Here is a 14,755-nt window from a genome sequence, read left to right as displayed (position 1 = left end):
CTCTACAGAATTACAGTGCAGCTATAAGATGATTGTATACACTCATACACAACAACAACTCATGTCTTATTCAGTATGTATCACTGCTATTGATCGTAATGGAAGCTTGGTCGCATGATGTCGGGAAGCATAATGTTGTTGGGTAAGATGAACAGTGTTATTTTGCAAACCTTGCAGATTTTGTTATGACTTTTAATACCCCTCCTTTTATAACAATTCTGTAAAGAAGGAGAACAATTTAATATATATCTTCACTTGAGTAGCCTTAATCTGAAGAATTTTTTTTTTTTTTTTTTAAAGGTACTGTGGTGGCACCATGATGCTGGGCTGGAGTGTCAAAAACACCATGATAATGAAATATTATGTCCATTAATTTATGTGGTAGTCCACGATACATTAAATAATACCACGATACTATTCGCAATATATCATTTTTAATAATGACATAAAATGAATTAAGTGCATGAGAAAATAATTTAATAAATAAACAAAGGCAGTCGGAACCATTTATCGCAGGAGGTTGTTTCACCCGGTGCGCATTTCCGCTGACGGAACTGAATGTGACAGATTGTAAACAGATGCGGGTGAGTCATTTTCACGTAGAAATAACATATTATTCGCTCTTTGCATGCTTAGACTTTTTATTATAGTGATTCTCCGATTGTCAATGATACATAAACATGTTACATTCGCTGTGAGTTAAACACAATCAGATGGCACAATTGTCAGTGGCAGATGATGTAGCGGAGTGCTAACTAGCATCATGGTGAAGTCATCGGCTGAATTCATAGAAGCAGCGACTTGTAAATAAAAACACAATCTCTGTCAGAAGAGGGGCACACCTAGGTATTAGAGTTTGTTCGTCGTCTTTTTTACGTCTGTTCTCGTAGATCTTGTAGCTTGTTTGTGTGTGTCAGCTGCACTTGGGTGAACTGCCAGTCCGCATCAACTTACAGTAGTAATATTATTCAGGATTCTTGTCGATTTAAACGTTATCTATAGTTTTTATTCCGTGAAGAACGCCTGGTGTTAACAGTCAGCATTGAATTGCTGAAATAAGGGCTCATCGCTCTGTTTGTCAAGTCAAGTTAAGTTACATTTGATCAGATGGCACAATTGTCATTGGCAGATGATGTAGCGGAGTGCTAACTAGCATCATGGTGAAGTCATCGGCTGAATTCATAGAAGCAGCGACTTGTAAATAAAAACACAATCTCTGTCAGAAGAGGGGCACACCTAGGTATTAGAGTTTGTTCGTCGTCTTTTTTACGTCTGTTCTCGTAGATCTTGTAGCTTGTTTGTGTGTGTCAGCTGCACTTGGGTGAACTGCCAGTCCGCATCAACTTACAGTAGTAATATTATTCAGGATTCTTGTCGATTTAAACGTTATCTATAGTTTTTATTCCGTGAAGAACGCCTGGTGTTAACAGTCAGCATTGAATTGCTGAAATAAGGGCTCATCGCTCTGTTTGTCAAGTCAAGTTAAGTTACATTTGTTTATATAACTCTTTATACAACACAAAGCAGCTTCACAGTGAAAAACTGAAAAGTAACATTGTTAATTTTTCAAAATGTGTCAATTTTAATTAAGCTATAATGTAGTTTTGCAAAAGGCAACAGTGTTATTATTCAGCAAATATACAGCCCAATTCATATTAATATACGGTTTTGTTCTCATCTGATAGTCTTAGTGCAGTCAAATTGATAATATTTCCTGAATGTCTTTCAAAACCCAACTGAGTGAGCAAGCCAAAAGCAACAGTGACAAAGAACCAAAAATCCATCTGGTGACAGCAGTGAAGAAAAAACAAGACTTTTGTCTTACAACATCTTGCAAATAGCAAATGCTATATATATAGTTTTTTTTGTAGATTTACCAGTGATTGTATTCTTTGAAGATGGTATCATTCGAATCTGATACCACAGTACTGTTATTGTAACAGGTCAAAAGATAAGCAGTGTAGGTTACTGACCAGGGTGACTTGTCATGTGTTTCCTCTCAGTCAGATCTATGATATAATATGATTTTTATAATATGATTTCATGTTCCGGGATGATGACACATAATTTTTTGCTCATCACAGTATAACCTTTATTCTTTGTAGCAATAACTTGAATATATTGTATAAAATGGCATCTAAGAGTGTGCAGATCTATTCCGCTGTTTTCACTTTAGGATTCTCACACACTACTTGCTGGCTGTAACTTTGCTTTGTCACTGCCTCAGTGTGGAGATTGATATTTGCTGTGAGATGGCTAAAAATAGAATGGTAGAGAAGGGCCTCCACGTCTCTGTCTGAATAATTTGTTTAGGCAGAGGTGTGAGCATCACCGGCTCAGGTTTTTAACTGTAGCAGATCTGGTTCTTAAGGCTGGCTGCTGCTCTCCAGAAAACTGTCCAAAAACGGCTTTGACTGTTTTAAAGGGATCTGTTGTCATTTACTTTGGTGCCCATTGATTTCCATTGTATGGACAACAAACACTGAGACTTAACTCAAGATTGCTTCTTATTTGCTTCACAGAAGTTATACAGGTTTGGAACGACATAATGGTGAGTGAATGATGAGAGAATTTATATTTTTGGAGAACTATTCCTTTAAGGATTGATAGTCATTTTTTTTGGTGTCATTTTGAGAGCAGTTTTACTGACTCAATGGAAAACAGCTGTCTGTTGGTCTCGCTTCTTTGTTTCTCTATTTTTCCCATGGGTCTGGAGAGTCTCTGATCTGAGATGATGTAATGGTCTTTTAATAATTGATGGTTTAAAGAAAGTGAAAGACCCTGAGCTGGAGTGCAGAGGAAATCAATGTTAGTGTGGGAGGAGGTAGACATGAGTAAGATGAGAAGAGGCTGCAAGATCATGTGAAACGAAAACAGAAAGAAGCCGTGCTCAGGTTTAGCGAGGCAGGGAACCCCACCCCAAGCTGGAAACTTCCAGTGATGATGTTGGTTTGTCTGCGTACTGAAGCTCTGGAGCGTAAGGTAGGCTGCTGAGTGGATTCCACGACCACCATGGTAGCAAGAAATTAACGGTGCCTTACTATGAGTGTTAACACAGGTCAAGGTAAGTTGAGTTCAGCTGCTGAATCTGTAGCTCTGTTCCAAAAGATAGCGAGCTGCCTACCTCTGCAGCATTTTATGGCATTGTTTCAGAAGCCATACCAATAGGAAGCAGCATCATGGGCCATTCACACAGAACATGTTTTTGTGTAAGATGCAGTGGAATGGAAAAGAACACATGCTCTTGATTTACACAGCTTTACTTTACACAGAAGTTTATTTGCAAGATGTTTAAAAATGGCAAGATGTGATGCAACCGAGAAAGTTGTCTGTCTAGTTAAATTTTTTTGTAGAAAATGCAAATGGAACCTCATCTGAATTCCAATATGTAGGTACAACATTTGATAAGAATCGAACTTTGCAACCATTAAATAAGTTTTTTTTGGTGGTAATGTGTGTAGTATGAATGTAATCTAGATGTACTACTTTTTGTCATGTTGTCACTCTCACGTAACCTACCTGTGTCACTTCCCTGCCATTCACAACTCCACTCCACTGGCCTCATGGAATAGTAAAGTGTCCACTGGATGTGCATTTTGAAATTTCAGCAGAAGTAGTAGGTCATCCGGAGATTTTTGATATAAATATTGTGAATTTGTACACAATTGTGTGGTGTGCAAAATCAGTCATTTAGAATCTTCCATTTAATTTAGGATGCCACCTTAGAAGGCAACTGTCTATATTGGTGGTAGACCTTTTTTTTTTTTTTAATTGCTTGCTTTTATTGTTTTTTTTTTGGCCTCAACTGTTTTACAATTCCTGTTGTCATACTTTTTGCTCAAAGGCTTGTCATACTAGAGCATCAGCTGTCCATGGAGTTACTGCTGTATTTGCTGACCTTCATGTACTTTTCTCTCTTGTTTGTCTAAATTCAGGATGTCGGGCCCTGGGGAAGGACGTCCTGGTGCCACATTGCATTTATCACTCACTGAATTGCTGCCTTACAGACTGCAGTGATTTAATTGAGGCACTCATCTGAATGAGGCAACACCTGTTCTAGACAGCACTGTTTGCACTCACCTTACCCAGTGCTGATACTGATAGCTGGCACAGCGGTCAGTTCTCATTAGGTTCTTGATTAACAACATTGGCTCATAAAGTGTCAGTTCTGGAAGGGGTTCAGGCCTTTGTGGACCATCTGTTTTGCTACACTTCCTTTTGGATTCAGACAGCAGATGTTCCGTCTGCGGTGCCCTCAGGCCTTACGATCCTGCCGTGTCTTCCCTCACACACGTAAGGAAACAGTCCGTTTGCTCCACCCCTCCGCTTCCTCTGTGACGCCGAAACTGTCAAGGTGATGGAGGGTCTGGAGGTTGAGGACATAAGCCCCGCCCTCGAGGCCACTGAGGACTACTTGCACTGCCTCGATGACAATCAAGGAGATTGCCAGGTACGTCCGCCCAAGCTTAAAGAGGCCTCCACCTTGGACAAGTTGAACTCCAGTGGGGTGTGGGGGCTACTGACAGGAAAGCAATCTGAAATATCACCCAAAAATATGGCCTGGGCGGAGCAGTCATCTTTCACTGTGCTGGGCCTGCGACATGGAAAAAGGAACCGGGCACGATCCACCAACGATTTGGCGGCTCATGCCAAAGAGACGAACTCCACCACCAATACATCCAGCGGCGGCTTCAAGCGTGGCCACAACCGCTCCCGTTCAGACGTCAACAACCGCACTTACACCGATAATGGCATGCCTGCCATTGACAAAAATACACTCAAGAACATGGCACTGAACGACCACAGAGATGGTAAGAATGAACTAAACAGTATTTATTGTTTTTATTCATCATTTATACATTTATTTTGCATTGATGTGTGGTGCAAAGATCAAACAAGTTCAATCAAATCTCATTCAAAACCAGGTGTTTCACTTAAATGATTCTGTCTACACTCAAAGTGAAAATGCTAAGTGATGCCACATAATCACAGCCAATCAGAACTTTATTCATATTTAATAGAGTGCAACAGTGCCATCCACTTTTTCAGCAGAAGTATTCTTCTGTTATTTTTCCAACAGGGATTTGAAAAAAAAATGTTAGTTAAAAAGTTGTAAACCATGAACCAGGTAAGAGGTGAAGCACAGCATTACAAACTTTAAAGCAAATGTTTTTGAAAATTAGAGTTTTAATGAGGGAAAGAACTACAATCCAGTTAAATATTGTAAATTACATAAATAAAAAAGTGGAAGTGAATGGGCGCTAAAGAGATTCTTTGATAGTCGACAATTTCTTTGCATAATGATGGCTAATGTAGTTTTTCATCAGGAATTCCACTGTTAAACCGTTATTAAAAAACTAAGTTGAAATAATGTGGGCTGATGGCTTCAACAAAAGGCTATACCATTGGTTAACATACTCATTGCTCACAGTAGTGCTGCAAGTTATTGTTAAAATCAGTTCCTCCATGGAGAAAATGAGTGGGATTTTTACTTCTGGAAATTAACTCTCACACTTTATATACAGTTGCATTAAGTAGAACTTTGAACCAATCAGATTTCACTCTCATGAATAGGACAAAACTCAACATGGAAAGAAAAAACAATTTACTTGCTAAAATGATGAAATTATTTCACTACTGTGTACACTTTTTATTAACATGTCACATGGTGTTGTAGCTTTTATCTCCTCACACCTGTGATCTGTTGTGTCTGCGTCTCTGTCAACACTGCTCACCTGCAGTCTTTGCAGGAATCACCTCCTTTTATGTCGAGGGGGTTCAATGAGTTTTGGCTTACTTACGGTTTGGCCTGTTTGTTCTTTTCTGTGTGTTTTCGTCTGAAAGGCTTTATTTAGACAAGGTTATCCCAGAACAAGAACAGTAGAGATCTAGTGCAATATTACGATTAACATGCTTGCTATGATTTAATACAATACATATTCACCAATACAAACTGCCACATTGTTTTAAAGCTTTTTATATCCAGTGTAGTCTGGTTTAATTCTGTATTAACTCATTTTGAAAAGGCTGATTTATTTCTACATCCAGTAAATCAGCACTAGGTTTTGCAAAATGGCAGGTGATACCAATCCTCTTGGCTGTCCTTGCCTCTGTGTTAAAACTTAATGGGGTAAATTGTTAATTACAGAAATGTACTTCTGTAAGGGAGCAACTGGAAATAGAAGTAAGTTCCACGCTCAAATGCCCACCGTTTCTTGAGTGACTGAGATTGAATCCTAGGTGACATTAAGATATTGGCGACCCACCCAGTGTCTAATGCTGATAGATCTACTGATTAAGACTGGAGAACCCCCTACACCCCTCACTGCACAGGTCTCAGTGTTTGCGTTATGCTTGACTTGGCTCTGTAGTTCATTACAAGTGTCAATTTTAATATAGTTTGCTTTGTTTTATGCTTAGTCTTCAACATCTAAATTTTTAACTCGGGATGTATTCACACCAGGAAAGTCTGCTAGTTTACTTGCTTTTGTCCGGACCAAATACAATGTTGATTATTTTATTATATTTTTTTAGTGTTTCGCATTCACACTGTCCTTTTCGCAAGTGGGCCAGAAATTGTAAACAAAACCACATGTGTGCTAAGGTCATCAATTCATTGGTTCATCCATTCAACCGTACCAGAGTTAGTTTGGAACCGGACCGATACCACCTCTTCAGCTGGGTCTCGGTACGGTTGTTTGGTCTGAATCCGACAGGGTTGCCAAGTACCAGAAAAATTTCCAGCCCAAATCTTACTCAAAACCCGCCCAAAAGGAATTAAAATTAGCCCAATTTTTGCCCTGTCCAATCATAGCTGACAGCAGCTTTATTCCATTAATGTCCTTTAAAATAAACATTTAGATTTGATTTATTCTATGTTTTGAATCTTAGCAAGACTTGTTTATATGTAGTATGCGCATATGAAATTATTTAATCTGTATTTAATTTTTTTATTTTACACTTTCTTTCATTTTAATTTTCAGCACTTTTTCATAATAAAACTTAAAATGACACTCTAAAAAATGCTGGGTTAAATACTTCCCAGTGCTGGGTGAAATATAGATGAAACCAGCAATTGGGTTGTTTTGACCCAGCGGTTGGGTTAAATGTTTAACCCAACATTCTGGGTAGTAACCCAACCGCTGGGTCAAAACAACCCAATTGCTGGGTTCGTCTATATTTCACCCAGCACTGGGAAGTATTTAACCCAGCATTTTGTTAGAGTGTAGGACTGGGTGATATGTCCACAAATAGGTATGACTATTTTTTCCATATCATATCAATAATATTTATCAGAATATTCATTTACCATTATTATGGAAGGAAATGCTTTGGGAATGCATATAAACACACACACAATTATTATTATTATTATTACACTCTAAAAAATGCTGGGTTAAATACAACCCAGCGCTGTGTAAAATGTGGACAAACCCAGCGACTGGGTTGTTTTGACCTAGCTGTGTCACGTGGATACATTGTTTTCGTTCAAATAAAAAATGTGACGCAGCTGACACAGCTGAACAGCATACTGCTGTTTATGTTCAGTGGATATTCTCCAATATGGCACCAAGGTGATGCGGAAAAGACAAATTGTTGAATTAAGTCGTTATTTTTGTTTTCCTAGCATACAAAAAGTATTCTTTCATTTACCATTATTATGGAAGGAAATGCTTTGGGAATGCATATAAACACACGCACAATTATTATTATTACACTCTAAAAAATGCTGGGTTAAATACAACCCAGTGCTGGGTAAAATGTGGACAAACCCAGCGACTGGGTTGTTTTGACCCAGCGGTTGGGTTACTGCCTAGAAGGTTGGGTTAAACATTTAACCCAACTGTTGGTTGAAAACAACCCAATCTCTGGGTTTGTCCATATTTTACTCAGCGCTGGGTTGTATTTAACCCAGCATTTTTTAGAGTGTAGTAGTATTTTTTTTTTCATAAATTCTTTCAAGCCAACTTTTAATTTAGGGTCCCATGAAATTCACTTTATTTTTTTCCCTAGATTCTGTGTTTACCATTTTATTTATTTTGTGTTTTATAATTTATTTTGTGTGATTTATAAAAATATATCATATAAAATCCTGTCTAAAAACATTAAACATTTAATCAATCTTTTAAAATAAAATAAAATATAATATAATATATAACAATTATGCTTTATATAAATAAGTCCCATTAAAACTGACTAGTTTGGCCTTTAAAAATGTCCAGATGGCTTTCACTCAGCTCCATTCTGGCCCACTGTTTGTATCTGTCTGCGTTTTTCCTCTTCTGCTCAGATTTTGAGTCAGGGTCTTAGAAAGGGTCAGCCTCTGCAGGCAGACTGGCCTTCCACCAGCTCTCTAATTGGGTCATGTCAGCACGCCTCACGTCCTCTCTGCCGTGAAATTAGTAGTGAGTCTCTTTCCGTAGCTGCAAGCTATGCACCTTTGAAGACCTCAGAGTGCAAGGAACCCCCAAACATCCACAATGATGCTCCAGAGTGGCAAAGCACATCATCTGTGGTAACTTTTGCTGGCTACCCAAATGAACCCAACCCTCAGAGCTCACAGCTTATCAGCACAAGAGGGAGGGACTGTCCGTTATAAGTTACAGATGTATAGGAAGGTGCAGGTTTGACTGGTACATTAGAGATAAGACTTAAAGAAAACAATACAGAGGCATTTGCTTTTAATTTACCCTCCTCCTGGCCTTTCTTTTGGTCTGGCCAGGCCCAAATGCCCGGGGCACCCAGCAGGTCCCCGAGGGCTGAGAGGAAAACGGGCAGTTTCCAGCCAAGGAAGTGTAAGGATGAGGGGTGTTGTGGATCAAGAGAGGAAAGGAGATAAAGGAGGGAGTATGTTTAAGAAATGGGCAGAGAAAGGAAGGACTGAAAAGGAGTTCCAAAGATTAGGGGGTCACTCTTTGCCGTTTTGTTTGCACAGCAGCCTGACACACAATAATGTTTCTTCCTGCTTTGAGGTGGCTGGATAGACTGCTATCACATAGCACAATAGCATCCATCATAAATGATGTGAACATCTCTCACACAGGGCTCCAGACTAACATGGTGCCAGTAAGTTCTGCAAAAGGAGGTAGTAGTGACAGGGTGATGGGCATATAAAATTGAAATTAATAATTAATTTATATATAGCAATATTTGGACAGAAAATGTTTTCTCTAGTTACTAAGGTATTTCACATGCATATTTTCTAACTTTATAATTCTCTCACACAACCTCTGCTAATTTAAATGTTTTTTCCCCCTCCTTTTTCTTGGTAAATGGCTAATATATATACAAACCCAATTCCAAAAAAGTTGGGACACTGTACAAATTGTGAGTAAAAAAGGAATGGAATAATTTACAAATCTCATAAACTTATATTTTATTCACAATAGAATATAGATAACATATCAAATGTTGAAAGTGAGACATTTTGAAATGTCATGCCAAATATTGGCTCATTTTGGATTTCATGAGAGCTACACATTCCAAAAAAGGTGGGACAGGCTGCGTAGAAGGATCCGGGTACTGAAATGGCCAGCCTGCAGTCCAGATCTTTCACCCGTAGAAAACATTTGGCGCATCATAAAGAGGAAAATGCGACAAAGAAGACCTAAGACATTTGAGCAACTAGAAGCCTGTATTAGACAAGAATGGGACAACATTCCTATTCTTAAACTTGAGCAACTTGTCTCCTCAGTCCCCAGACGTTTGCAGACTGTTATAAAAAGAAGAGGGGATGCCACACAGTGGTAAACATGGCCTTGTCCCAACTTTTTTGAGATGTGTTGATGCCATGAAATTTAAAATCAACTTATTTTTCCCTTAAAATTATACATTTTCTCAGTTTAAACATTTGATATGTCATCTATGTTGTATTCTGAATAAAATATTGAAATTTGAAACTTCCACATCATTGCATTCTGTTTTTATTCACAATTTGTACAGTGTCCCAACTTTTTTGGAATCGGGTTTGTGTATATATATATATATATATATTTAGCTGAAGTCCATTGTGAAATGAAATCCTGAAAATAATCATTTTGTTGTTGTTGTTTTCTATAATTCAGCTTATTTGTTTGGGCAATTGTGCCTTTTTGTTGGTAAATTGACAAAAAAAAGAATAACCCTTTTTCCTAAAGTCCTCTGAGAAATGTAATCCTCAAAAAATAATCTCTTTTTTTTTTTTATAGTGGTTCTCATGTATTAATTTTTTTTGCTGATTTTTGTTGGTAAATGCCTACAATTTTTAATCATATTTTTGCCATAGTCCTCTGAGAAATGTAATCCTCTGTTGTTGTTTTCAAGTTTCTCCTCATTTTTGACATTTTTGCCTCTTTTGTTGGCAAATTGTCTAAAAAAATTTTTTTTTAAGTCCTCTAAGGATCCTGAAAGCAATCCTTAAAATCATCAAAACAATCTTTTTTTTTCTGTAATACTTCTCATAATTTATATTGACATTTTTGCCTTTTTTTTGTTGGTAAATTGGCTATCAAATTTACATTCAATTTAATTTGTTTTTGCTAAAGACCTCTGAGAAATATAATCCAAAGAGAGCAGTTGTTAGTTAAATTTTTTTTTTAATTTCTCAGCATAAAAGGAAAATCAAATCAGTAAGTAGAGTCTGATCACGGATTAAGTCTGGAGACCCAGAGAGCTAAACGACAGTCCGTCACCACTAGCTTTATCAGCATCCTCACCTGTCTGGCTGTAGAAAAGGGTCTTACCGCTCAGAGCTTCCGATGTGCAGGTGACCACCTTTTACAATGCACTTTCAACATTTCCTAATTTTGTAACAGCTTTTTTAGAATTGGGTTCCTTATCAGTAAAATTATCAGGGCTAACCTCACCAAGATTCAGTTGCCTTTACTGATTGCACGTTCATTTTATATCCAATGTGGTACAAATATGCCTGCATATTTAGTTAATTAGTCTTGATCGCAATGTTCTCTTTTTGGGGCCCAAATGTGACACTAGTTAATCATTCGAAAAATTAAAATAAATTAAAAGACCAATTCTACTTAGAAATCTAGATCATTTTACATTAATTGAGGCCAATGTGCAATGATAACATCAGAAATGCAGTAGACAAATTAAAAAGGTAATCAATTCATAATCACAAATTGCAATTTTTCATATTTGTTATAATTATTTGTATATTAGTAATTAGGGCTGCACGATTAATCGAATGTGATTGTCATGCGCATTTTGATAGTAAAGCCGGTTCTGTAATCAGCAGGAAATCATCATCACGTGCTTTCAGATGGAGCATTTATCGTGCAGCCCTATTAGTAATTGATAAACAGATTATTGTCATATTGCTTGAATATTAGTTTAGCATCAAATATTGTATTTTCAATCTGCTCATTTATCTACATTTGTATTACTTGAATATTTTTTTTATATTATATATTTTTATATTATATTAATATTGTGAAACTGAATTCTTTATCTATATTGATCATTGATTGACTCTTTTTAAAAGTATTTGTTGATTTCTTAGTTTGTTTTTTTATTAATTGATTTCTCAATTTCTCAAATGAATATCACATTTGGCCCCTATAATAAGTGCTTTAATATGTGATTAGAAACCTCCTGCTCAATGAAAGTGGTCACAAGACACATTTGAGATGCATGTTCATACCAGGTTTAAGCACCACTTGTGGTTGGATCATTCATAACAAATGTATAAAAAGGGCTAAAATCTTAATATTGGTTCATTGCACTTACATTTTTTTATTGTAATGTTGCATTTTATTATGCAGTAATTTTTCTCTCTGATCTGGATTTAAGGCTGCCAGCTTACGTTGACTCCTTAAATTTGATCTTTGCCATTCGAAAAGGCCATGCCTATTTGAACTTCAGACTTCCTCCATGAGTCAAATATTCAACAAGCTCACTCAAACCCCAAAGACATAAATGTTCCACTCACTAAAGAATTGTTTCAAACCAAATGTCAAATTTTTCAACACGTGCCACATGATCTGATCGCTCAAACAAACAGGCAACCATTATACAAAGACAACCCTCAACGTATGTCTGTAATTTGCCATCTGTCATCTCTCTATTCCAAATACTGTTGAATTATGTTTATGTTTATGTTGATGTATTTGGCTTTGCTGTGGTGGCCTTCAAAGGCCAGGTAAATACCTGAGCCCTTATAGTTATGTGAGTTTATATATCAAGCTAAGTCTATCACTTTCTTTCTCCGGTGTGAAATTTCCACCCTCTAAGTGGATATGAATGAAACGCTTTTCTGCCCGGTTGTAACAACCAGCTTTTTTTAATGCAGGACATTTGAAAGCCTCACCGAACAAGGACAGCAGGCACCTGACGATAATTGGCCCATATAAAGTGGAAAAAAAAACCTTTTAGAATCAAAGGCTGCCTGGATGCTGCGATCTGTGCGGAAGCTAATTGTTTGATTCGGGGCCACGAAAGAGATTTTTTTGAATGGGACGTGTCGGCCTAAAAAGAACAGAACAGCTGGGTACATCCGTGCGCTTGGAACTCACTCTCTCTCTTTCTCTCTCTCTCACTGTAGTTTTTATCACCCAAAAAAAACATACACTTTTATGAATCTTTCTTTTTATTTCTTTCCCCCGAACAGATGCTCACACCTTATTTTCTTTTCTATGTTGATCAGCAGCAGATTTGTATTGCGCGTTTGTTTGAGTACATTTTTTACAGATTTTAAAGATGTAAATAGTGAGTGCTTTTAAGGTAGAACTAGACATTAAATAGTCTTTATTTTTTGTTTTCCTTTCATCTGTTTTCTTTTCTTTTAAATTAGACCGTATATTAGTGGTGTCTCTCTCAGACCCTAACCCACATCCAAAATGTCACATAAAATGGGCCAATCATAACATGTTGGGGACATACGACTTATATGCTACTGATAACACGTAATACATTTAAGAAATGTGCCTGTGACTCCTGTGTCTTGATGTCTGTTTTATTCTATAGTTGATGCTAAAATTCTAGTGTGTATGTGCTATAAGAGGATTGGATCTTGTGTGGGCAAGAGCAACTCATCCAATTGTAGGGTAGATGGAAAGGAGAGCGGATCCAGTCTGGGCTCAGTGGGCTGATGGTTAAAGGTGGTAGTGGCTCTTCAGTATGAAGAGTTTTGTCTCATTACTGTTGCAGTCTTTTATTATGGCCTGCTTTGTTCTCTATCATTTGTTCACTTTGCAATACCTCTTGGCCCCAGTTTTTCTGCATCCACAAAAGGTTTTGTCAGCTAACCCAAGTCCTATGTGGGGGTTACTGAAATGGGTTGTGATGCATTCACATTGCTTAAAGATGACCTGGAGATGCTAAGGAGGGGAAGAAAAGCTATTGAAGTGCGATAGAAAGGAAGGAACATTAGTCCCTGCCTTAATTTGAATATGCATATTTCAAACTTATACCATCTGTTGTTTCTGTTAAGATTTTGATTCTTCCTTGTCCCAATGTTTTTGTTGGAGGTCTAACGAGGTAGCACTTTAAAATCAGCCAGTGTTTTTTTCTGCAGAACCGGATAGTTCATCCAAAAATGAAAGTTCTGTCATTATTTACTCTCCTTCAAGTTGTTCAAAACCTGTATGAGTGTCCTTGTTCTGATGAACATAAAAGAAGACATTTTAGTGAATGTGGGTAACCAAACACCATGGGGAAAATAAAAAACGATGGATGTCAATGGGGAACAGATATTGTCTGGTTCCCAACATTCTTCAAAACATCTAATTTTGTGTTCATACAGGTTTGGAAAAACTTGAGAGTGAGTAAATTGACAGAATTTAAATTTTTGGGTGGACTATTCCTTTAGTGGTCAACTAGAGGTGTAAAAATTTCTTCTGATAGTATGATTACAATTCTTTGATTCTTTCACTATTCCAATGCATCAGAATAATCGGAAATTCAATCATGACTCGATCCAATCTAATCCAATCCATTTGAATAATTTCTAATTATTTCCAAAAGTATGCTGCCAGATATTTTATTTCATTATTTTTTATTGTTTCACTTTATAATTTTTTTTTTATATATTTGTTCAATTACATTTTGGTTGGGTTGGTTTGAATTGGATCCCAGTTGTCCAGTTTACGTCTAGATCATCTCTCATCAAAACACTGCTGATCAACGCTTAATGAGCAAACTTTATTCAAATCATTAGGCCGACAGAATAACAGACCTTTGTTTAAGAGGGTCATGCATGCCATCCATTTGAAGCAGAAGCAGAGACCATCCTCTTTCCACCTTTCTCAAGCGCGCGCACACGTACACCCTTTTTCTCAAGCCAAATCACATAGTTTGCTTGAACCCAGCTTAGGCTTTTTTCCACACACTTCTACTAAAGTACCCTGTAGAGCATACAAGGACAGCAGATCAAATGGGAAGATCCAGCTGTAGGTGGGAAAAGAGGGAGTGTAGGGTCAGGTGGAGAGAATGGGTTCCAAGGGACTGCTGTTTACATCAAAAAGATGGGCAGTGCATCTGTCTCAAGCAAACACATGTGTGAACACACGCACGCACAACCTTATGCCATCTTTTTTTTTATTTTTAAGTGGATGTCAGCTTGAATAGGGGACATCAAAGCTGGGGCCTTGTCGTCTTTCACGCTTATGGAGCCACAAAGCCCCACCCTGGGGTTCTTGTCCCGTGGAACTCGGCGGACTGCTTGAAAGTGGAGCGAGTTGTAGCCTTTGCAGCAAGAAAACCGAGAGACCTTCTCGCACTAAAGGACCGAACACCTCCTCCGGAGCCGTAACGTCTATTC

At 37.6% G+C, this 14,755-nt stretch overlaps 1 protein-coding gene across 5 annotated transcripts in view; it reads left to right on the top strand.

Annotated features, from left to right (window-relative positions):
* Positions 1–527: 527 nt before the first annotated feature.
* Positions 528–14,755, top strand: part of LOC107551948 (pleckstrin homology domain-containing family M member 3-like) — a 40,737-nt gene continuing 26,509 nt past the window's right edge. For all 5 annotated transcript variants that reach the window (XR_001604826.1, XM_016233748.1, XM_016233749.1 and 2 more), the window contains exons 1-2: positions 528–584; positions 3,936–4,811. Coding sequence is in view for 4 of the 5 variants with exons in the window: in XM_016233748.1 (XP_016089234.1) it covers positions 4,358–4,811 (454 nt within the window). In the remaining variant the exon portion in view is untranslated. The remainder of the gene's footprint in view (positions 585–3,935; positions 4,812–14,755) is intronic.

Source organism: Sinocyclocheilus grahami, unplaced genomic scaffold (genome assembly GCF_001515645.1).
Source record: "Sinocyclocheilus grahami isolate Dianchi unplaced genomic scaffold, SAMN03320097.WGS_v1.1 scaffold438.1, whole genome shotgun sequence".
NCBI lineage: Eukaryota > Metazoa > Chordata > Actinopteri > Cypriniformes > Cyprinidae > Sinocyclocheilus > Sinocyclocheilus grahami.
The sequence above is the reverse complement of the archived record's forward strand: the minus strand, read 5'-3'. Positions and strand labels throughout refer to the sequence as shown.